At 37.6% G+C, this 24625-nt stretch overlaps 2 protein-coding genes across 14 annotated transcripts; one reads left to right on the plus strand and one right to left on the minus strand.

Annotated features, from left to right (window-relative positions):
* Positions 1-857: 857 nt before the first annotated feature.
* Positions 858-2963, minus strand: LOC127901871 (uncharacterized). The gene is made up of 3 exons (XM_052439899.1): positions 2384-2963; positions 1251-2029; positions 858-1145 (listed from the first exon to the last, which is right to left on the minus strand). The coding sequence occupies exons 1-3, from the start codon at positions 2961-2963 to the stop codon at positions 858-860; spliced, it is 1647 nt and encodes a 548-aa protein (XP_052295859.1).
* A 4319-nt stretch (positions 2964-7282) lies between these two features.
* Positions 7283-23403, plus strand: LOC102622086 (BTB/POZ domain and ankyrin repeat-containing protein NPR1-like). 13 transcript variants are annotated; one of them, XM_052439731.1, is made up of 6 exons: positions 7283-7661; positions 9017-9676; positions 10444-10827; positions 15426-15795; positions 21134-21325; positions 22888-23403. In XM_052439731.1, the coding sequence occupies exons 2-6, from the start codon at positions 9155-9157 to the stop codon at positions 23166-23168; spliced, it is 1749 nt and encodes a 582-aa protein (XP_052295691.1). In that variant the 5' UTR covers positions 7283-7661; positions 9017-9154; the 3' UTR covers positions 23169-23403. The 13 variants fall into 13 exon arrangements, 12 of the variants coding, with proteins under 12 accessions (XP_052295691.1, XP_052295690.1, XP_052295689.1 ...); XM_052439729.1 differs by lacking the exon at positions 15426-15795 and adding an exon at positions 11620-11706 and having other exon boundaries at positions 7317-7661; positions 10444-11197; positions 21221-21325; XM_052439737.1 differs by lacking the exons at positions 15426-15795; positions 22888-23403 and adding exons at positions 11620-11706; positions 22550-22711 and having other exon boundaries at positions 7323-7661; positions 10444-11197; positions 21221-21325.
* The last annotated feature ends 1222 nt before the right edge of the window (positions 23404-24625 follow it).

Here is a 24625-nt window from a genome sequence, read left to right on the forward strand (position 1 = left end):
CATTATCGTTTATCTTTCACGTTTTATGTCCGAACAATTTCATGTAAGTCAAATCCTGCCATTAATGGAACGTCGCGCAATTTCATTCGCTCGAAACCGAGAAAAACCCAAGGCATGCAAAGGCTCGCCAAGTCTCAAAGCCTATCTTATGGCGAGACAGAAGCCAAGCATGCCAGGATCTGCTCGACCACGAGAAGGCGAGCAGACACCCAAAACATTCGAAGAAATTCCCAAGACAAGCAAAGGCTCGCCAAGTCTCAAAGCCTATCTTATGGCGAGACAGAAGCCAAGCATGCCAGGATCTGCTCGACCACGAGAAGGCGAGCAGACTCCCAAAACATTCGAAGAAATTCCCAAGGCATGCAAAGGCGAGCCAAGTCTCAAAGCCTATCTTATGGCGAGACAGAAGCCAAGCATGCCAGGATCTGCTCGACCACGAGAAGGCGAGCAGACTCCCAAAACATTCGAAGAAATTCCCAAGGCATGCAAAGGCGAGCCAAGTCTCAAAGCCTATCTTATGGCGAGACAGAAGCCAAACATGCCAGGATCTGCTCGACCACGAGAAGGCGAGCAGACTCCCAAAACATTCGAAGAAATTCCCAAGGCATGCAAAGGCTCGCCAAGTCTCAAAGCCTATCTTATGGCGAGACAGAAGCCAAGCGTGCCAGATCTGCTCGACCGCGCGAAGGCAAACCGAATCCCAGGCATTGGAAAATCTTCAAAGGCATGCGGCCAAACCCTGAGCCAAGCCGGAACTTGCTCGTCTAGACGAAGACAAGCAGATTCTCAAGCGAAAATTAATTCGTAATTACAACACAAGAAAGTAATCAAAAAATATTTTATTAATTTGTTAATAATTAACAGAGGGGATAATCTTCATAAACATTGTCCACTACAATAAAAGAAATACACCAAAAAGACGGCAGATCAGTGGGCCGAGCAGCATCGGTTGGCTGAACCTCCTCAGGTGCGGGGGGGGTATCGCCAGTTGCGTCCGGGGGGGTGCTCGCCTCGCCAACTTCAGCAGGGGCTGCACGAAGAGGTGAGTTTTCCTCCTCAATCACGATCGGCTCTACCCCCTCGGCATCTTCCTTGGCCGCCTCCTCATCCATATGCCGAGCGACACCAGCTGCAAGGTCATCCACCTTCAGGTCAGGGTGTTGCTTCCCGAGGACGGCCATGATGCAACGATAGGAATGCCGAAGTCCCTGGTCGTACTGGTTGTCGGCCTCCCTCTCCAAGTTCTCGACCTGAGCCCGGTGGGAGTCACGGAGAGATTCGAGCTGAGCCTCATACATAACCTTCTGCCTTTGCAGATCCTCATTGACCTTGGTAAGCTCCTCCTCGAGGGTAATGGCTTTTGCTTGAGCAAGTGATTCTTGCTCTATCAGCTTCAGATTCTCGAGATTCAGCTCCGCTGCTTTCTTCTCGGCAACGTCAGCTCTGCTCATCGCCGATTGAATATCCTCCTTCATCTTCCGGTCGTAGCGGCCAACCTTAGCCTTGTAATAGGTGGTCATGCAGCTGAGGTGGAAAGCGCTATGCTGCATGGCCCCCACCAGCTCACCCAAGGTGCGGCCGTCAAAGTCCTCCAGGTCCTTATTGCTCACGGATTTAGTAAACTCATTGAGGTAAGGGACCAGTTGTTCCGCTCGGCTGTCAGGTAAGCGAGATCGAGGCCCGACAGGAGGAGAAGAGGTAGCAGGATCTGTGGCTACTCCACTAGCTTCCCCGACTTTTACAGGAGCCGGAGGTAAAATCTTCAAGGGTGGGGCCTGCTGCACGATGTTGGCCCGCTTTGCGGTAGGGGCATCCTTACTCTCGTCCCTCTTCGTGGTTGGAGGTCGAGAACGTTTTCGGGTCAGATCCCCAATCACAGCGTCCTCCATCCTATGGCCAGGAAGTATCAAGCGAGACTCGAGCAAGTTGTATGTGGTTAACAGTTCCCGGCTCGAGCAGGAATTGACTAGCACAGCCTCAACCCGTTTGAGCTGGCCAGGTCGGAGTGGGAAATGAACGCCCCAAGAAACTACAACACAAACAGACACTTGGTTAGAAACAAGCCAATAAAACAAGAACAACTATGGATACAAGGCATCTGGAGCGAGCAGGCAACCTGGGACCGTGAAACGGGGTGGGACCCGATAATCCTTCCCGTCCATTTGTGCGACCTGACCCCAAGGACCCCCAGCAAAAAAGAACTTTCTCTTCCAATTCCCACCACCACCAGTAGGGAGGTCGGTTATAGGTTTCCTTGTCTTGGCGCTAGATTGGAAGTAGTACCAGCCGGCATCTTTGGGGCTGCTCTTTAGCTGGTACAGGTACTTCACCTCATCAACCGTGGGCTCGCTTTGGCAACATCTGTCCCACAATATGAACAGACCAGAGAGCACTCTCCACCCATTGGGATTCAGCTGACCAGGAGGTAGATTTAGCCCGTTAAGTATCCGAGCAAAGTAAGGTTGCAAGGGACACCTCAGCCCGTACTTAAAGCTGTCCAGATACAGGGTAACATATCCCCTAGGAGGCCGGCTGGGAGCATCCTTCTTTCCCGGGACCTTGAGAGGTATCTCGCCAGGAATGCTATACCTCAGCCGGAGGTCCTCGAGCTCATCAAACGTGGTCGTGCACGTCATGTAATCAATAGCGTAATCCCGCGATAGGGCTCTACCTCCTATAGTACTCCTCCCCTCGGGTCGCGGCGCCCCTGATGGGGACGCCTCACCAGAATCATCTCCTCGACCCTCACTCAAAGTATCCTCGGAGCCAGAAGATCCACCCTCACCCTTACTCCCGCTCGTAGAGGTCGTTTGGGGAGACGTGCTCCTAGCACTAGTCCTGACACTAGACCTAATGGGCTCTAAGGGGATCTCGGGGTCAAAGGCGGGATCGGTGAGCAGACTGGGCAGGAAGTCCAACTCGTCGTCATCAACCTCAATGACCTTCCCTTTACCTTTCGACATTCCCTAAACTCTAACCACAACACCACCAACTACTACCCAAACGAAAGAAAAAAGAAGTTACCTACAAACTATCCGAGACCGAGGAGAGAGAAGTAATACCTGAAGTACTGCTTCAATCGGAGAAAGGCAAGGATGGGGACTTCGTGCCGGAACTTCTTTGCCGGAGAAACAGAGACGGAGACGGAGACGGAGTGAATGGTGAATATGCCGTTCGAGAGGATTAGGCTTTCCAAATGAGGACGGACTTTTGGGCTGCCAGCATATAACTGCGCCGAATCCCAAGGGCCTCATAACCGTCGGTTTGAAATTCACATGGAGGGGGGGATTTCTGCCACGTCACCTCGTCCGCAATTAAATGCGACATAACTCTTGGCAGCCTTTTCTAATCCCACGCGAGCGAGTACTATCGAGTTTCCACTGCTGGTCCACTACATTACCCAACACCAGAAACTGGGGGACCGGTGTTTGGGAGAGATACTGTTTGGGATAAGTATGTCGACGAGACCAGGAATGACGAGCAGATATCGGATGGCAGAGTTCCGCGAACCGGTGTGTTCCGTGAAAGCCTGGTGCGCGGAAGAACAGGAGCAGAAATATCCTGTTCGTCCACGATGTTGTCATCCGCGAGGCCAATTTCCTATAAGAGGCATACGGCCATTCCGGCTAGAGGTCGATAGGCGAGGAGACCCGGTCGACAGCAGTTGGCAAGACATGCTCTCCAGCCCGAGAATCTAGGCACGACAGCCACGCTTTCCCTTGAACCGTGGCGTAACACGCAAGATCTCACAGAACCCCGACAGCCACGCTTTCCCCTGAACCATGGCGTAACACGCAAGATCCTACGTTTGCCCATAACGCTGCAGTCAGAGCCCCAGACCGTCTCGAGAAAAGCGAAAAACGGGGATTCAGAGGAAGCCTATAAAAAGGTAGCCAACGAAGGTAAAAGGGTTGGCATTTTTGAGATAAAAGAAAAAAACCACGAAAAAAGCCACAAGACCCGTGGCAAGCGTTCCCCGAACCTTGATATCTGACTTGAGCGTCGGAGGGTTTGCGCCGGGAGAACAACCGGCGTACTCTGACTTGTCTGTGTGTGCAGGGATATCTGGAGAAGAAGCATTACTAGGAGACCTCCTGGTCGTGGGGAAGTTGATCGAGCAGAGATCCTGGTCGTATAACGAGGAGAACTGGAATCTCGCATCAACAGTATATTTACTAGAAAATATTTTGAATGCATAGTTTTTATTTAATTAGTTATAAATTTTATACCCTCTGTTTTCCATAAGAATGTGTTCCTTTTCAGGTCTATGATCTTGCCCAATTGATTAGTGTGCGGTTCACTTTAAATCTGATTCCAGTTTCTCCAACATACAGCGGGTCGAGTGGAGTAACAGGTGATTGAAAATTTTCATTTAGTCCAATTGTCATTTCTTTCTCAATCGGTAAAGTTTAATCATTTTTCTTAAATCGACAACTTATGCAGGGCCATATCAACTGTCCATGACATTTTTATTACAACGATGTCTTTGTACTTTGTGTTTTGGTCGGATCTCAGAGTTTGTGCATAGCACACTTGGTTCTACTATTTGTTTGTCCCTTCATAGACATTTTGATAAACTGTTATTTTTGTTCTTTGGAAGTGAATATTTTCAGCAACTAGAACTCCGAAGCATCTGGAGTGATCCATTTTGTCATTCTCAATACCTATAAAAGAATGTCATAGAAAACAGTTTCCAAAGCAAGTTGCATGTGTTTTGAATTTGTCTTTGCAAGCCACTAATTGCTTGGAGCACACTGTTAGCCTGTCGTGATCCCATCCACTTTTTTGGATAGACAATTGTGCATCCATATGATCTGGACTAAACTAGTTTCTAATAAATAATTGCCCAAGGATTTAGTCTCAGTGTTACAGCCCAGTCTTTGTTGTCAATACTCTTTCCCCTGTCGCGGATGAGCGCCATAACAGCTTCTTAATATTTTGCAGTGGCTTTTGCACGGTTGTTGTTTCCTTCTGAAGCTAGAGTAGCTACGGATAGAGCGGATGCAGATGCCACCAATTTTTATACTGGCCTTTCAGCATCAAAATCAAAAGGATCAAGTGGGAACTTAAAGGAGGTTGATTTGAATGAAACACCCTCTATGCAAGCCAAGAGACTCCAATTAAGACTGCATGCTTTGCTTAAAACAGGTATTTATATACCTTATTAGTTTTTGTATGTTTATAATTACTGATTTTTGCATCAAAAGAGAGAGGTTAATTTTTAGTGCATTTACTGAACTTTCTATGATTGCAGTGGAGACAGGTCGACGCTACTTCCCTCGTTGCTCAAAAATGGTTGATAAATTTTAGGATTGTGATTGGTCCGATGCTTCCCTCCTAGAAAAAGGGTACTCCTGAAGAGCAGAGACTCAAAAGGGCACGCTTCATGGAACTTAAAGAAGGCGTGAATAAGGCATTTTACAAGGACATGGCTGAGAAAATATGGCTTAGGTTTGTAGTCATCCTCGTCGTCGTCATCTTCTCCGAAGGACGGAGTAAAGTGTAAGGGTAGGAAAAGGTGATGCTTAGCTGCTTGTCTTTGTTATTCATTTATAGGCAACTAAAAGAGTTTTAGTGAGTTGGATTGTTACTTGTAGGGAGATACTCTTCGAGCCTATGTTATGGCTTATGTTGTATAATAGCAGAGGAACTTCAAGCTTGCGTAGTTGTATTTTCTCTGGTATTTGGCATGTAATGCACTAAATGACAAAGAATTTTCTAATTTTAGAGGGAAAAGTTATGTCAGTTAATTATTTATTTATTTTGTCTGTTTAATTCAGTTTACATAGCCTTTTTTTTCTTAAAAAAAAAAATTCTCCATATCTTCATCTGCAATTTAAGTGATTCGTAACTTGTTTCAGGATGGCGAGAGGAAAAAAAAACGAAAATGAAAAGAAGCATTTGTAAGTATATTTTACAGTACTGATTTTCCTACAGAAATTGGTTAAGGTGACATTAATGTTCTTTGAGATAGACGGATATACAGATTTTTCGTCGAAATTGAAATTAGAAATGGATGGATATGCAGAATTTTTTAATAGAATTTTTATACAAAAATTTGTAGCTCATTACTCTCTAAAAGGAAAAAATAAATTTTTGATTGTAAATATTAAATTTTAAATTTATAATATAATAACTTTGTGAGTTAAGGTGCACAATACCCATATATTAATAATTAAGAAAAGAAAAAAATTAAAATTTGTAAATTACCAATTTTTTCTTGAAATTTGATATTCTATATTAACGTAGGTGTTGCATGGACTGGGTTAGTACAATTGAAAGAAACTAACTAAAGTAAAACAAAATATCATTAAAAATATGGCAAGCTTCTCATATTTTTTAAGTGAAAAAGAGACGAAAACTAAAATTAATTATTTTTATACCCAAATTCTAGTGCTTGAAGGCCGCTGGAATTGACCATTGCAGTTTTGTCATCCTCATTATTCACCGGCCATCGTGGCCTTCCTCCATTAAAAAAATAAATGACCATTTTTTTGGACCACGACATATTAAAAATAGTATTGATTAATACTAATAAATCTCTTTTTTGATTATTTTGCAGTGTGATAGTCGAGTGAGGGCAGTGCCCATCGTAGCACTTGAACATGTGGTAAATTTCTGCCAGTCTTTGTAAAATAATTTTTAAATTATGTATTAACCAGATAGTTCAATGAAAACTATCGCTCACTAAATTATTACTTTATTTTGTATATATTTATGGTAATTGTTGAAAAGAAAAATGTAAAGTGAGATTAATGAACGTTTATGAATGTGGAAATTAACACAACCAGGATTTATGATGAAATAATTTTAAGTCAAATAAGCATAAATTTGTATAAATATTTTTTGAATTGTCATATATATACAAGTTTGTCACTAATAGTAAACTTAATTATGAATATTTTAATAATTCAAAATTTTATTTAACCATCAGTGTTTATAGTGTTTTTCATAATACAAAATTATAAACAGTCTCATCCTGAATAGTATAATGCCAAACCTTTTCAAAAATTTATTTTATTATAGTCGTATTAGTCAGTTATATTTATTTCCAAATTGAAGATAAAAATAGTACGTCATATATCATACATTACTTCATACATTACTTATAGTTTTTTTTTTTCAATCAAATTATGAGCAAGTGAAAGGATGCAATAAATTACGACTAAAAATGAAAAATTTACCAATGGCTATATACAAAGTCTGATTCTCATGAGCTTAAAAGATGGGCTTTGAATGATGTATGGTTCTCAAAACTCTACTTTTATTAATATGATTGCCCTGCTTCCTTCATGACGGGTAATTTTTAGTTTCTTCCCCTGAAGTTTGGCGTATCTCCATTTTAATAGGAAGTATTAGCGTATCTCCCACTTTTCTCCCCTGCCGTTTGTATACCGTTTCATATTGTTAATGGACGAAGCTACAAGTCTTCTCTTTCATCAAATCGATCCATAACAAATACGAGTCTGCTTCACCTAACCAAAACACACACATACTCCATCTCTAAATGCTTTGAAGATAAACAAATCAACCGTAATCCTGCAACTTTAGCTCAGAGAATCGGATAAGAAAAGAACAGGTGATGAATCAAGGGTAATGGCGCCGAGTGAGTGTCGCCTGCGGTCGGCGTTAGAGGCAACTGTCACTCAATCGCGTACAAGGTTAGTCTTTGAAAAAACTCTTTGCAAGTTAGAAATCAGTGATTGGGCATTATTTTGTTATTTAAAAATGAAAATGGGTTTATTAGTTTGTCGAAGAATCTGCTCTGTTGCCGGTGTTGTTTGTTGATTAAAATGAAAATGGGTTTGTTGATGTGTTGAAGAAGTTGCTCTACTGCTGGTGTTTTTTTATTAATTAAAATGAAAATGGGTTTGTTAATTTATTGAAGCAGCTGCTGGCATTGTTATTGTGACTTTATTTATCCAATTGATGAGCTTATGAGCTAATAGTATTGTTTGATCAAGCTTGTGTTCTTAATAGTGGAGTTGATATTCTTAAAAATGAATTTATGATTATGAGAATATGAAAATTGAATGGCATCGTAGAGATCTAGATTAATCACCATCGTATGTGTTTCTAAATAAAGGAATAAGCAGCAATCTGATTTGAAAGTTAAGACTTTAGGGATATGTATGTGCAACTGAATGAATCATCAGTTGCTATCTTGTAAGTCAATACTAGCATATTACTTAATGGCAAGTGAAGCTATTTTATGTGTATTGCTGCCTATCAAAATGTTTATGTTTGAAGTTATCTCCTTTTAGGAAATTGAATGCTTCTGTGAGTTCTCTGGTAAGGGCTATACAACTAGCTCTAATAGATTCCTTCATGTGCATTAATTAGCTTAGTAGTTTATTGACCTATATCCAATGTCTATTCTCCTTTTCTGTAGCCGTCTAGTTTTATGAGTGTGTGAAGTGAACTTTTGTTTTATGTTTCAGGACTTGGGATTAGAGTGTATAACATTCAATATCTTTATATCAAAGAACTGATATATGTCAATGTAGTGCGATCTGGTCTTTATTAGCTTCTTGATTTGCCAGGATGTTTGACAACCATCTTTGACCATGATTGCCAACATATAAGCTGCTACATAGTGTCTCAGGAATCACAGCAAATTATTATCATAATATGGTGATTTTGAATCCAAAACTTGGTAGTGTCAAGAAAATAGACCCATGTTTATTTATCTTCATGTTTTGTATGCCCCTGCAATAGACTATTATAAGTTACTTTTAGTTTTGTCAAATTTTTTTCCCTTAAATGTCAGTTATTTCAGCGGTTTCTTTTAACTGGGTTAATAGTGTTGTTAGGTTAAACTAAGTTTGGCTTCATAAGCTTCATAGTAGAGTGTAGAACTGGGTACAATGTTGGGTTAGACAAGTCAAAGGTCTTATCAAGTAATTGTTCTGCTTACTGATTTGGTAATTGCAACATTGCTAAATAGTTCAATTTGTCCTTTTTATTTTGTTGAATTTATTGTATGTCATATTACTTAATTTAATTATTTTCTCAGATCTTGTAGGTGAAAATTTCAGCTTCAAAGACCAAAGCTAATCATCCAGCAATTCAGTGAAGAAACCAAGACACAGTGGCTCATTGTGATTGATAGTATTCTTTCTTTGATATATATATATATAGATTCAGTTTGAATATGGTTCTTGATGGTATCATGGAAAATGCGAACGAAAAGTCAGCATCTTTGAGTTTTGTCTCATCAAATCCGACTTGTTGGTCCATTAATCAATCAACAGGCACTTGTGATCTTGATAATTTGAACTTAAGGAGGCAAAGCAGCAATCCTGAAGAGCCGTCCCTTGACGCTGAGATTGTTGTTGAGGGCAAATCAGTGGCGGTTAATCGCAGCATATTGTCTGAGCGCAGTCAATTTTTTCGTCGGCTTTTTAATTTGAGAAATGATGGTTCTGTCAGTGAGGGGAAACCCAAGTATCTTTTGACTGATTTGGTGCCTCATGGGAAGGTTGGATATGAAGCTTTCAATGATACCTTGCATTATATTTACACTGGGAAGCTTAAGGCACCTCCTCCAGAAGTGTCCGCGTGTGTTGATGATGCTTGTGTTCATGTTTCTTGCCCTCCTACTATTAATTATGTTATTGAGTTGATGTATGCTTCTGCTGCTCTTCAGATGAAAAAACTCGTTATTCGTTTAGAGGTAATTGTGTTTCACTGCTATTTGTATTGCTTAAATTTATGCTTCTTGCTATAGTTTTAACATATATGGGATTGAAATCAATTTCAGTTGTGAAGCAACTCCGGTGGTTCCCAATATTAGGCATTGTAGTAGATCCAAAATTAGCTTGTTAAGAAGTGTAGATATCGTAGAGCCCAAAACTCCGTCTTATCTTGCAAGAGTCTGTTGTTTTATTTTGAAAGAGACAAAAGTGATGATGATGGGCAGCGAACTCTAGGAATCAATGCTTGCTGACACTGACCCCCAAGAATCAATGAGTCTGAATTTGATAAGTGCACCTATCCTATCACAAAAGCTTTTGCGTTGAGTTTCTAACCAATTTTCATTTGGGTAGGTGTCAGTTCATGCTCTGGCTTGACTGTTCTGTTATTTAGGTTGTTTTATCCGTATTTTCTTCACTCACTTCATGGTTAGTTCTCTCATGCTTTCAAGCTCTCAACAGTGAATGCGAGAGATTCTATTTTTCCCGTCCAGTCTATAACCTAGCAAATCATTAATGCTGTAGAATAGCATCTTGTGTAGCCGAGTTTATGTCTCTGAACATTGGTCCATTGGCATTTAGGTTCAATAAGCATCTTGAATTTTGAATATATTATTCTGAATCAAAACCCTATCTGTCCGTGTAGCATTTTTTATATGCTTTACGATGTTTACCAATAATTACCCACTATGGGGTATTTGAATTTTGAATATATTATTCTGAATCAAAACTCTATCTGTCCGTGTAGCTTTGGCTTCTGAACTTGGTTGAGAAGGCTCTTGTGGAAGATGTAATCCCAATTCTCGTGGCTGCCTTGCATTGCCAACTGAACCACCTCCGTTCTTTCTGCATCCAGAGAATTGCAAAGTCAAATCTTGACAATGTTTGTCTCGAGAAAGAGCTTCCTGATGAAGTTTCAAGTGAAATCAAATCACTCCGTGTCAAATCTAACCAGGAGTCTGAAGCTAATATAGTAGAAGTGGATCCTATGCATGCAAAAATAGTCAGAAGAATCCACAAGGCGCTGGACTCTGATGATGTTGAACTGTTGAAGCTTCTTCTGGATGTATCTAGTGTCACTCTGGATGATGCTTACGCTCTGCACTATGCTGCTGCCTACTGCAACCCTAAGGTTTTTAAGGAAGTGCTCAATATGGGCTCGGCTGGTCTCAATCTTAAGGATGCAAGAGGACAGACGGTCCTTCATGTGGCTGCAAGGCGTAATGAGCCAGAAGTGATGGTGACTGTGCTGAGCAAGGGAGCATGCGCATCAGAAACTACATCAGATGGGCAAACAGCTGTAGCAATCTGTCGGAGAATGACAAGGCTAAAGGATTATCTTGAAGCTACAAAGCAGGGGCAGGGAACTAACAAAGACCGGTTATGCATTGATGTCCTTGAGAGAGAGATGAGAAGGAACTCCATGTCTGAGAACTTGGCAATGCCATCAGAGGTGATGGATGATCATTTCCAAGCGAAGCTGGACTATCTAGAAAATACAGGTGATATTTCTTTACTGGTATTAGTTCATCACCTTCTCAGAGTTTGTGCATAGCACACTTCTTTCTACTGTTTGTTTGTCCCTTCATATGGAAAATAGAGGGGATATTCCTTTACTGGTATTAGTAAATCATCTTCTCAAGAGTTTGTGAGTCCCTTCATTTTAGCATCTCAAACACACATGGGCTCATTGCTTGGGGCACACTGTTGGCCAGTCATGTGATTTGATCCCCTTTTTTGGAATGGAGAATTCTGAATCCATCTGATCTAGGCTTTGTGGTTTGCACTGAACTGGTTTTTGATGAATAATTGTACAAGACTTTGTAATAAAAATCTTTTTTTTTTTTCCCAAAAAGTAATGAGCTACCAAAAAATTTATGCCTATCCTGGATGACTGCCATAACAGCTTCTTAATATTTTGCAGTGGCTTTTGTACGGTTGTTTCCTTCTGAAGCGAGAGTAGCTATGGAAATAGCAGGTGCAGATACCGCCACTAGCCTTTCAGCATTAGGTCAGAAAGGACTAAGTGGGAACTTAAAGGAGATTGATTTGAATGAAACGCCCTCTATGCAAGTCAAGAGACGCCAATTGAGACTGCTAACTCTGCTTAAAACAGGTATTTATATACTTTATTAACTTTTGCACCTTTCTATTTACTGATTATCTTTATAATTAACTAATACATGTATCCAGGTTTCTCCTTCCAATTGGAATTTCTTTATAGTGCTCTGTTAGGTGTAATCAGATGTATCAAAAGAGAAAGGGTAATTGTTAGTACATTGATATCTCAACAAAATGGTAGAACCTTTCTTTATACCAGTTCAGACTTTTGTTGCAGGTATGCCTACATAATCAGTGTCCTTCAAAACTTTCAAGGAGTTAGCAATGCCTAGCCCCTGAAACACTAAATCTCACGGGATCAACTCTTTACCTCTAGACCGAAGGTGTGACACCCAGACCCAATTAGGGCTTAGAACACATATCGAATCTGAGTGAAACTAAATGCCTGTAAATCCAAATCTCCAAAATATCAAAAATTCATCTACTTTCTCTTTTCATGTATTTCACAAAATTTTGAAAAATTCATTCTCAATCATAAACTATGCACAGCTAATTATTCAGCATATCAGTATAGAGCAATACTTCCTCATAAGCAAATAAATCTTACAATCCTTCTTACATGATTTGAAAAAAATACTAATAGAAGTCTTCTAGATACAAACATAAACAGAATTCAACTGTTTAAAACTATGCCAAAACACAAGCTTCAATCAGTAATACATACGACTAATTATTAAAAACATCTAGCCAGAAACCCTACGAAAGCTCAATCCTTCCGAAGCATTCTTCAAATTAATAATTGCTACCATCTGTGAAAAATAATTGATAAGGAGTCAACTATGAACTCAATCAGTAGAAACATTCGTAACGAACAAAAAGAATTATTTGTGCAATATTTTCAGAAAATTCATTTAACCTTTCAAATGAAACAAAGTAATTTTTCTAACGCAGTCAGGATTTATATAAAACACAAACGTTTCAGACAGAAGCTGTGTGGAACGTAAATTTTGCTTCTTTAAACAGAAAGTTATATATTAGTTTGATTTTAAAGGGAGGTTATTGGGAAGTTAAAATTGGCAGTTGTGGGAAAAGGGTAATAGCAGTTATAAAATCTCTTTTAAAGCAAATTCAAATCAAGTTTCAAATTTTAGGAGTACTTAATTCAATAAAATAAGGAATAAATAAAGCTTTCATTGAAACAAAACTAAGTAAATTCATTTAAAGCAAAAAAGGATGGGAGCATTACATAAGGGTTCTTATGTTTACCCGCAGTCAGACATCTGGGATCTTGTTATTTGGAGACAGGACTTGATTGTGCCATGTTTTCCGCAGCTAGACATCTGTGGATAAGAGAACCCTAAGCCTATTGAGAATAAATTCCGTAATCCAAGACTCTTCAGTTCTTTCATTTTTGGCTAATTAGTTATAAAATTTGTGAATTTCATGCTCCATGCCCCTTGCAAAATGTATTTTATATCCTTAAGTTGCCAGTTGTTGAACTGAAATAATAAAAAATGGAAAACAGACTTAATGCCGATAGCATTTCTTAAGAAAAACTTGGGATGTTTATAATTTTCTTAGAGCATTTGCTGAACTTTCTGTGATTGCAGTCGAGACAGGTCACCTCTACTTCCCTCATTGCTCAGAAGTGGTTGTTGAGTTTATTGATTGCTATCATTGCTCAGAAGTGGTTGATGAGTTTTTGTATTGTGATTGGTCCGATGCTTCCCTCCTAGAAAAGGGTACTCCTGAAGAGCAGATACTCAGAAGGGCATACTTCATGAAACTTAAAGAAGACATGCAGGAGGCACTGTGCAAGGACGTGGCTTATCACCGTCATTCAGGGCTGCCATCATCCTGGTCGGCATTTTACAAGTACTTGGCGGCTGAGAGCAATCGTTCAGGTATGTCGATTGGTATATTTGGCACCTGGGAAACTAAAAGAATTTAGTGAGCTCGATTGGTATTTGTAGTTCTTTTTCCTCTGGTGATCTGGCATGTATCAATTAGTTAAATTATTGTATTGTCTCATGTCCAGTGGGACACGCAAACGTTAGTATGGATCAAAAACTCATTTCATATAATATTTTTTTGTAAAATTATATAATTTACAGGCTATGCTCAAAAAATTAGAGAAAAAGAATTGTATTACAATTGGTATGAGGCATGCATGTGTATGTCAATATCAGCTGCTGAACAAACTTTGCCTTTTAATTTTGTAGGCATTACTATCTCAAATTTTCTATTATCATAAATGAGTTTTTTTTTTCTTTTTTTTAAGAAAATCATAAATGAGATTAAGATAATCTTTTTTTTAAAAAAAAAAAAAAGAAAACTGGAGATTTTTTTTTCCTTAAAAAAATGAAGAAAAGTTTAGAAAGTATTGAGAGATGGAGAAATAAAGCAATTATATTCATAAATATAATGTGTTTGGTGCAGTAACAGAAACTAATAAATTATAATTTATGAGATTAGTTTACAGACTCTTACATATGAAATTATATCCCCTAATTAAAAATCTTCACACCTCTTTTTGCTTCTCATTTAGATGCCCTTTCTAGAACTTCTCCAACGGTAAACACATTTTTATTAAACAAAACAGAAAAAATTATATATAATTGTTCATAAGGACCATTTCTTTTGTACATAATACATAATTGGCCATTAAAGTTATTTGAGAAGAAAATTTACATGAGATAGGTACATCACATTATCAGTATTTTTGTCTAATTTTGAACATACGTTCCTTGTACGAGTTTTCCTAGAATGGTCTCTCATAAATTTTTCTCCAATTTGAGAGATAGTGGGAATTGGGTTAAAGTGCATTTACATAGAATTAATTTAAAATAAAATTTATTTTTTAACTATTTTAACTAAAAGTAGCAGTTATTCTTTTTATTAGTGTTATTCCAATTATATCAAAATCAAGTGACTGGTGATCAAATTAAGTAGTTCATTAATTTTTTTAAGCGACGTATGGTATGGAGTTTTTATAAATCTATTTAAATAGTATAATATTTAATTTTGCTTGTCCTAAAATTTTAGTTTACGTGGGTTAAAAAAGGAAAAAAGAAAAAAGAAATTGACTTATTAATTAATTAACAATTATACAAAGAATAAATAGAAAGTTATAGTTGGCAATGGCATTATTTTTCTCCTTGTTAAGTTTTTCTTTCCCACATTATCCCCCTTGAAGCAGCATATTGAAGGAAAGGAGCATTCTTATATATGCTTTATGATGTTCTTAATGTATTCCAACTCAAAACTCTTATCTATCCGTGCAGCGTCGCCTTCTGAACTTTGTTGAGAAGGCCCTTGTGGAAGATGAAATTCCAATTCTTGTGGCTGCCTTCCATTGCCAACTCAACCCGCTCCGCTCTCACCGTGTCCAGAGAGTAGTAAGGTCAAATCTTGATGATGTCTGTCTCCTGAAAGAGCTTCCTGATGAAGTTTCATGTGAAATCAAGTCACTCAGTGTCAAATCTAGCCAGGAGTGTGAAGTTAATATAGCAGAAGTGGATCCTATGCATGCAAAAAAGAGTCAGAAGAATCCACAAGGCACTGGACTCTGATGACGTTGAACTGTTGAAGCTTCTTCTGGATGAATCTAATGTCACTTTAGATGATGCCTACGCTCTGCACTATGCTGCTGCCTACTGAAACCCTAAGGTTTTTAAGGAAGTGCTCAATATGGGCTTGGCTGATCTCAATCTTAAGGATGCAAGAGGTCATACGGTGCTTCATGTGGCTGCAAGGCGTAAGGAGCCAGCAGTGCTGGTGACTCTGCTAAGCAAGGGAGCATGCGCCTCAGAAACTACATCAGATGGGCAAACAGCTGTAGCAATCTGTCGGAGAATGACAAGGCGAAAGGATTATATTGAAGCTACAAAGCAGAGGCAGGAAACTAACAAAGACCGGTTATGCATTGATGTCCTTGAGAGAGAGATGAGAAGGAACTCCATGTCTTGGAACGTGGCACTGTCACCAGAGGTGATGGCTGATGATTTCCAAATGAAGCTGAACTATCTAGAAAATAGAGGTGATATTTCTTTACTGGTATTAGTTCATCACCTTCTCAGAGTTTCTGCATAGCACACTTCTTTCTACCGTTTGTTTGTCCCTTCATCTTAGCATCTCAGACATTGCTGTAAACGGGATAACCACACAGTCTACACTTGTGCTATCATCAAAGAATTTTTCATGAACTGTTATTTTTGTTATTTGGAAGTGAATATTTTCAGCAACTAGAACTCGGAAGCATCCGGAATGATCCATTTTTTTTTTTTTTTTATGTCAAAACATGAAGTAATTAAAGGAGGTCAAACAACAATAAACTCATTCATCTTGTCCAAAATTGAAAAAGACTACATAGTAATCATAATTGAAAACAACTAAGCACAAAAACAAATAACATCCTTTTTCAAAATTATGTTCCCATGAATCTTGTCTCCACACATTAAAGAAGACTAAATCTATAATGAGGTGCTGATTCACGCTCTATCATTTACATTAAGCTTCTTTTTTGCATATGAACTAAGGCTGCGATTGCATCGAAAAAATTTAGACTTGGTTGGAGTCAACAATGTATGGTTGTGTTCAATATTTAAAACTCGAATCCTCCACTTTCCGTCTTCCTCTAATCCTCCTCCCAATTTAGCATTGCAACCTATTTTTGCATTAGGTTGGGGCCTTAGCGGATTACTAGATTTGCTTCTTGTTGCACCACTCCGCCCACAAACATAACTCACATGTCGTATCATCCCATCAATGCCCTTACTACTACTTCTTCGCATAACTGGAAACCCTTTTCTTTTACCATATTCTCTGTAATAATTATACATTTCAATCTCACTATCGAATGACATCCCAATCATTGGCTCATCATCCAGTAAGTTGTCCTCCTGAATTTCCTCAAACTCTTCAATGCTTTTTTCCATAGTCTTTATTTGTTCAAAAGGAATATATTTTATATTAATCAACTGAATATATTTCACATTACTCAAGATAAGAACAAAATTCGAACAAAATTCAGATTATCGTAATCAACAGAATCAACATTAATCGGCAAATGCAATATATGCTCTATAAAATTCAAATAGAAAAAATCAATAACTAAACAGAACGTACTTACTCAAAGGCTCACAAATTTGGCAAATATGACAAAAATTAAGGTTCCACGTTAGGCTAGGTGAAGTACCCGAAATGGGGCAAAATAATTAATCTTCAATTAATTATAAATTAAAGCAATAAATTGAACAACACAATCAACATTAATTGGCAATTGCAATATATGCTCTGTAAAATTTAAATAGAACAAATCAAGAACTAAATAGAACCTAATTGCTCAAAGGCTCACAAAATTCGGCAAATATGACAAAAATTAAGGTTTCACGTTAGGTTAGGTGAAGTACCCGAAATGGGGCAAAATGCTGCTGCTGAGATCGAGAGATTGAGGGAGAGATTGAGGGAGATCGATGCCGAGAGAGTGAGGAAGAATGAAGCCACCAAGAATGAGAGAAAACCGAACTGAGAGAGTGAGGACAACCGAGAACGAAGCTGTTGCTGTGTGGAGAACAAAGCTGCTGCGTTTTTGTTGCAATGAAATGAGCCTTTTAGAATGAAAGCCGAGCTGAGAGAGTGAGGACAACCGAGAACGAAGCTGTTGCTGTGTGGAGAACGAAGCTGTTGCTGTGTGGAGAACAAAGCTGCTGCGTTTTTGTTGCAATGAAATGAGCCTTTTAGAATGAAAATCGAGCTGTTACAGTGAAGGAAGAATGAAATGTAACGTGCGCGTCTTGTGAAATTATGAGAAGTCTTTTAAAGGTTGCACAAAACGCACCGTTTTGTGCAAACCTTTGTGCTCGTTTTTGTGAGCATATCGCTACTGCCTAGAAAATGGTACTCCTGAAGAGCAGAGACTCAAAAGGGCACGCTTCATGGAACTTAAAGAAGACGTACAGAAGGCATTTTACAAGGACATGGCTGAGAAAAATCGTTTAGGTTTGTCGTCATCCTCGTCGTCGTCATCTTCTCCAAAGGAAGGAGTAAAGTGTAAGGGTAGGAAAAGGTGATGCTTAGCTACTTGTCTTTTGTTATTCATTGCTAGGAGACTAAGAGAGTTTTACTGAGTTTGATTGTTACTTGTAGAGAGATACTCTTAGAGCCTATGTTATGGCTTATGTTGTATAATAGCAGAGGAACTTCAAGCTTGCATTGTTGTATTTTCCCAGGTATTTGGCATGTAATATATACTAAATGACAAAGAATTTTCTAATTTTAGAGGGAAAAAATATGTCAGTTAATTATTTTTTTATTTTATCTGTTTAATTCAGTTTATAATATAGCTTTTTTTATATATAAAAAAAAATCTCCATATCTTCATCTGCAAACTCAGTCATCTGCAACTTCTTTCGGGGAGAAAAGAGGGGGAAAAAAAAAGGGCATTTGTACCTGTATTTTACGGTACTGACCCTCATACAGAAATTGGTTAAGATGACATTAATGCTCTTCGAAATAAATAGATATGCAGAATTTTCATCGAAATTGAAATTAGAAATGGATGGATACGAATGATATATATGCAGAACTTTTTAACAGAATTTTTATGTAAAAATTTGTAGCTAATTACTCCCCCGAAGTAAAATAAATTTTCAATTGTAGATAATTAAATTTTAAATTTATAATATAATAAATGTGACTTAAGTCGCACAGCACCCCTATAATAATAATAATTAAGAAAAGAAAATTTAAATTTTGTAAATTACCAATTTTTTAAAACTAATTATTTTTATACCCAAATTCTCATGCTCGACGGCCGCTGGAATTGGCTATTGTAATTTTGTCATCCTCATTATTCACTAGCCATTTTTGGACCACGACATAATAGAAATAGCATAGATTATACTAATAAATTTCCTTTAATTATTTTGTAGTGTGATGATCTAGTGAGTACCAGTGGCCATCATAGCACCTGAACATGTAAATTTCTGATATTTTTTGTAAAATAGTATTTAAATTGTGTATTAACTAGACAACTCTATGTAGACCACAACTCATTAAATCATTACTTTACTTTGTATATATTTATGACAATTGATGAAGAAAAATATAAAGTGAGATTAATGAACATTCATGAATGTGGGAAATTAACACAACTAGGATTTATGATGAAATAATTTTAAGTCAAACGAGTGTAAGTTTGTATATATATTTTTTGAATTGTCATATATGTACAAGTTTGTCACTAACAGTAAATTAAATTATGAATATTTTAATAATTCAAAATCTCATTTAACCATTAGTGTTTATATAGTGCGTTTGGCACATTGTATTGTATTATATTATTTTAATGCATGTGTATTATATTAACATTGTATTATAATAATACTATACAATGCAGATTGTTTTGGTATAGTTTTAACATATATGGGATTGAAATCAACTTCAGTTGTGAAGCAACTCCGGTGGTTCCCAATATTAGGCATTGTAGTAGATCCAAAATTAGCTTTGTTAAGAAGTGTAGATACCGTAGAGCCCAAAACTTCATCTTATCTTGCAAGAGTCTGTTGTTTTATTTTGAAAGAGACAAAAGTGATGATGATGGGCAGCGAACTCTAGGAATCAATGCTTGCTGACACTGACCCCCAAGAATCAATGAGTCTGAATTTGATAAGTGCACCTATCCTATCACAAAAGCTTTTGCGTTGAGTTTCTAACCAATTTTCATTTGGGTAGGTGTCAGTTCATGCTCTGGCTTGACTGTTCTGTTATTTAGGTTGTTTTATCCGTATTTTCTTCACTCACTTGATGGTTAGTTCTCTCATGCTTTCAAGCTCTCAACAGTGAATGCGAGAGATTCTATTTTTCCTGTCCAGTCTATAACCTAGCAAATCATTAATGCTGTAGAATAGCATCTTGTGTAGCCGAGTTTATGTCTCTGAACATTGGTCCATCGGCATTTAGGTTCAATAAGCATGGCACTGATTTTCCCCCTTATTATTATTTTCCTCCACAGATTATCCCCTTTGAGTATTTGAATTTTGAATATATTATTCTGAATCAAAACCCTATCTGTCCGTGTAGCATTTTTTATATGCTTTACGATGTTTACCAATAATTACCCACTATGGGGTATCTGAATTTTGAATATATTATTCTGAATCAAAACTCTATCTGTCCGTGTAGCTTTGGCTTCTGAACTTGGTTGAGAAGGCTCTTGTGGAAGATGTAATCCCAATTCTCGTGGCTGCCTTGCATTGCCAACTGAACCACCTCCGTTCTTTCTGCATCCAGAGAATTGCAAAGTCAAATCTTGACAATGTTTGTCTCGAGAAAGAGCTTCCTGATGAAGTTTCAAGTGAAATCAAATCACTCCGTGTCAAATCTAACCAGGAGTCTGAAGCTAATATAGCAGAAGTGGACCCTATGCATGCAAAAATAGTCAGAAGAATCCACAAGGCGCTGGACTCTGATGACGTTGAACTGTTGAAGCTTCTTCTGGATGTATCTAGTGTCACTCTGGATGATGCTTACGCCCTGCACTATGCTGCTGCCTACTGCAGCCCTAAGGTTTTCAAGGAAGTGCTCAATATGGACTTGGCTTGTCTCAATCTTAAGGATGCAAGAGGACGTACGGTGCTTCATGTGGCTGCAAGGCGTAATGAGCCAGAAGTGATGGTGACTCTGCTGAGCAAGGGAGCATGCGCATCAGAAACTACATCAGATGGGCAAACAGCTGTAGCAATCTGTCGGAGAATGACAAGGCGAAAGGATTATCTTGAAGCTACAAAGCAGGGGCAGGGAACTAACAAAGACCGGTTATGCATTGATGTCCTTGAGAGAGAGATGAGAAGGAACTCCATGTCTGAGAACTTGGCAATGCCAACAGAGGTGATGGATGATCATTTCCAAGCGGAGCTGGACTATCTAGAAAATAGAGGTGATATTTCTTTACTGGTATTAGTTCATCACCTTCTCAGAGTTTGTGCATAGCACACTTCTTTGTACTGTTTGTTTGTCCCTTCATATGGAAAATAGAGGTGATATTCCTTTACTGGTATTAGTAAATCATCTTCTCAAGAGTTTGTGAGTCCCTTCATTTTAGCATCTCAAACACACATGGGCTCATTGCTTGGGGCACACTGTTGGCCAGTCATGTGATTTGATCCCCTTTTTTGGAATGGAGAATTCTGAATCCATCTGATCTAGGCTTTGTGGTTTGCACCGAACTGGTTTTTGATGAATAATTGTACAAGACTTTGTCATCAAAAACTTTTTTTTTTTGTTTTTTTGTTTTTTGTTTTCCAAAAGTAATGAGGTACAAAAATATTTATGCCTATCCTGGATGAGTGCCATAACAGCTTCTTAATATTTTGCAGTGGCTTTTGTACGGTTTTTTCCTTCTGAAGCTAGAGTAGCTATGGAAATAGCTGGTGCAGATACCGCCACTGGCCTTTCAGCATTAGGTCAGAAAGGACTAAGTGGGAACTTAAAGGAGATTGATTTGAATGAAACGCCCTCTATGCAAGCCAAGAGACGCCAATTGAGACTGCTAACTCTGCTCAAAACAGGTATTTATATACTTTATTAACTTTTGCACCCTTCTATTTACTGATTATCTTTATGATTAACTAATACATGTATCCAGGTTTCTCCTTCCAATTGGAATTTCTTTATAGTGCTATGTTAGGTGTAATCAGATGTATCAAAAGAGAAAGGGTAATTATTAGTACATTGATATCTCAACAAAATGGCAGAACCTTTCTTTATACCACTAAGACATTTGTCGCAGGTATGCCTACATAATCAGTGTCCTTCAAAACTTTCAAGGAGTTAGCAATGCCTAACCCCTGAAACACTAAATCTCACGGGATCAACTCTTTACCTCTTGACCGAAGGTGTGACACCCAGACCCAATTAGGGCTTAGAAAACATATCGAATCTGAGTGAAACTAAATGCCTATAAATCCAAATCTCCAAAATATCAAAAAGTCATCTAATTTCTCTTTTCATGTATTTCACAAAATTTTGAAAAATTCATTCTCAATCATAAACTATGCACAACTAATTATTCAGCATATCAGCATAGAGCAATACTTCCTCATAAGCAAATAAATCTTACAATCCTTCTTACATGATTTAAAAAAAATACTAATAGAGTCTTCTAGATACAAACATAAACATAATTCAACTGTTTAAAACTATGCCAAAACACAAGCTTCAATCAGTAATACATACGACTAATTATTAAAAACATCTAGGCAGAAACCTTACGAAAGCTCAATCCTTCCGAAGCATTCTTCAAATTAATAATTGCAACCATCTGTGAAAAATAATTGACAAGGAGTCAGCTGTGAATTCAATCAGTAGAAACATTCGTAACGAACAAAAAGAATTCTTTGTGCAATATTTTCAGAAAATTCATTTAACCTTTCAAATGAAACAGAGTAATTTTTCTAACGCAGTCAGGATTTATATAAAACACAAACGTTTCAGACAGAAGCTGTGTGGAATGTAAATTTTGCTTCTTTAAACAGAAAGTTATATATTAGTTTGATTTTAAAGGGAGGTTATTGGGAAGTTAAATTTGGCAGTTGTGGGAAAAGGGTAATAGCAGTTATAAAATCTGTTTTAAAGCAAATTCAAATCAAGTTTCAAATTTTAGGAGTACTTAATTCAATAAAATAAGGAATAAATAAAGCTTTCATTGAAACAAAACTAAGTAAATTCATTTAAAGCAAAACAGGATGCGAGCATTACATAAGGGTTGTTGGCCATACCATGGTTACCCGCAGTCAGACATCTGGGACCTTGTTATTTGGAGACAAGACTTGATTGTGCCATGTTTTCCGCAGCTAGACACCTATGGATAAGAGAAGCCTAAGCCTATTGAGAATAAATTCTGTAATCCAAGACTCTTCAGTTCTTTCATTTGTTGCTAATTAGTTATAAAATTTGTGAATTACATGCCCCATGCCCCTTGCAAAATGTAGTTTATATCCTTAAGATGCCCGTGGATGAACTGAAATAATAAAATATAGAAGACAGACTTAATGCCGATAGCATTTCTTAAGAAAAACTTGGGATGTTTATAATTTTCTTAGAGCATTTGCTGAACTTTCTGTGATTGCAGTCGAGACGGGTGACCGCTACTTCCCTCATTGCTCACAAGTGGTTAATGACTTCTTGGATGCTTCCCTCCTAGAAAAGAGTACTCTTGAAGAGCAGAAACTTAAAGTAGACATGCAAGAGGCACTCCCCAAGGACGTGGCTTATCACCGTCGTTCAGGGCTGCCATCATCCTGGTCGGCATTTTACAAGTACATGGCTGAGAGCAATCAGTCGGCATTTTACAAGTACCTGGCTGAGAGCAATCGTTCAGGAATGTCGACATCCTCGGCAGCGGAAAACTAAAGGAGTTGAGTGAGCTCGATTGGTATTTGTAGTTTCTTTTTTTTTTTTTTTGCCTCAAGTGATCTGGCATGTATCAATTAGTTTGTAAAGTTATTGTATTGTCTCAAGTCCGGTGAGATGCGCGAACGTATAGCGTGGATCACAAACTCATTTCATAGAATTTTTTTTTTTTGGATAATTATATAATTTACAATTGGTATGAGGCATGCATGTGTGTGTCATATCAGTTGCTGAACAAACTTTGCCTTTTAGTTTTGTAGGCACTACCATCTCAAATTCTCTGTCATCATGAATGAGTTTTTTTTTTCTTTTTTCTTTTTTCTTTTTTAACAAATTTATAAATGAGATTAAGATAATCTTTTTTTAAAAAAAGAAAAAAAAATGGAAATTCTTTTATTTTTCCTTAAAAAACTGAAGACAAATTTAGAAGGAAGTGAGAGACGGAGAATTAAAGCAATTTTATTCACAAATGTAATGTATTTGGTGCAGCAATACAAACTAATAAATTATAATTTATGAGACTAGTTTACAGAATCTTATATATAAAATTATATCCTCTGAATAAAAATCTTCTCACCTCTTTTGACTTCTCATTTAGATGCCCTCTCTAGAATCTCTCCAGCCATAAACACATTTTTACAAAACAAAACAGAAGAAATTATATATAATTCTCACAAGGACTACTTCATTTGCACATAGTACGCAATTGGTCACTAAAGTTATTTGAGGAGAAAATTTACATGAGATGGGTACATCATATTATCAGTATTTTAGTTTAAATTTGAACATACTAGAATGGTCTCTCATAAATTTTTCTCCAATTTGAGAGATGGTGGGGGAGTGGGGTTAAAGTGCATCTACATAGAATAGAATTAATTATAATTAAATTTACTTTTTAAAACTATTTTAACTAGAAGTAGTAGTAATTCTTTTTATTATTGTTATTCCAATTATATCAAAATCTCGTGACTCGTGATCAAATTAAGTGCTTCATTAAATTGTTTTAGGTGACGTACGGTATGGAGTTGTTATAAATCTATATAGATAGTAAAATATTTAATTTTGCTTGTCGTAAACTTTTAATTTGCATGGGTTAAAAAAGAAAAAAAGAAAAAAGAAATTGACTTATTAATTAATTAACAATTATAGAAAGACTAAATAGAAAATTATTGAAGTTGCGTGAGAAAGCTCTCGGGAAAAGGGCTCCAGATTTCCTTTCCCTGGCTTCGTGCGTTTCCTGTTTGCCCTTTCGAGCACGACATTCGAATCCAATACTTAATAATAAAGATATAATATTATTATAATACTAATAATTAACATTAAAATATTAAAAATAGGGAAAAAAAAATCCAAATTTTTACTGGTATGTAACGCAGGGCCAAAACGATAGCGAAACATCAAATTGTTTTTATTTCAACCTTCGCGCAACTTCCGGTGACATAATTTTTCTCTGTTTC

The sequence above is a fragment of the Citrus sinensis genome, chromosome 4 (genome assembly GCF_022201045.2).
Source record: "Citrus sinensis cultivar Valencia sweet orange chromosome 4, DVS_A1.0, whole genome shotgun sequence".
Taxonomy (NCBI): domain Eukaryota; kingdom Viridiplantae; phylum Streptophyta; class Magnoliopsida; order Sapindales; family Rutaceae; genus Citrus; species Citrus sinensis.

Excerpts from the sequence above, each read along its gene's own strand:
- LOC127901871 (XM_052439899.1), bottom strand. The coding sequence starts at position 2,963 with ATGTCGAAAGGTAAAGGGAAGGTCATTGAGGTTGATGACGACGAGTTG. Across the intron at positions 2,030-2,383 it reads TGGGTGGAGAGTGCTCTCTG|TTTCTTGGGGCGTTCATTTC; the intron begins GTCTGTTCATAT and ends TTTGTGTTGTAG. Across the intron at positions 1,146-1,250 it reads GTGACTCCCACCGGGCTCAG|GTGGATGACCTTGCAGCTGG; the intron begins GTCGAGAACTTG and ends CCTGACCTGAAG.
- LOC102622086 (XM_052439728.1), top strand. The coding sequence starts at position 9,155 with ATGGTTCTTGATGGTATCATGGAAAATGCGAACGAAAAGTCAGCATCT. Across the intron at positions 9,677-10,443 it reads AACTCGTTATTCGTTTAGAG|CTTTGGCTTCTGAACTTGGT; the intron begins GTAATTGTGTTT and ends CTGTCCGTGTAG. Across the intron at positions 11,198-11,619 it reads GGACTATCTAGAAAATACAG|TGGCTTTTGTACGGTTGTTT; the intron begins GTGATATTTCTT and ends AATATTTTGCAG.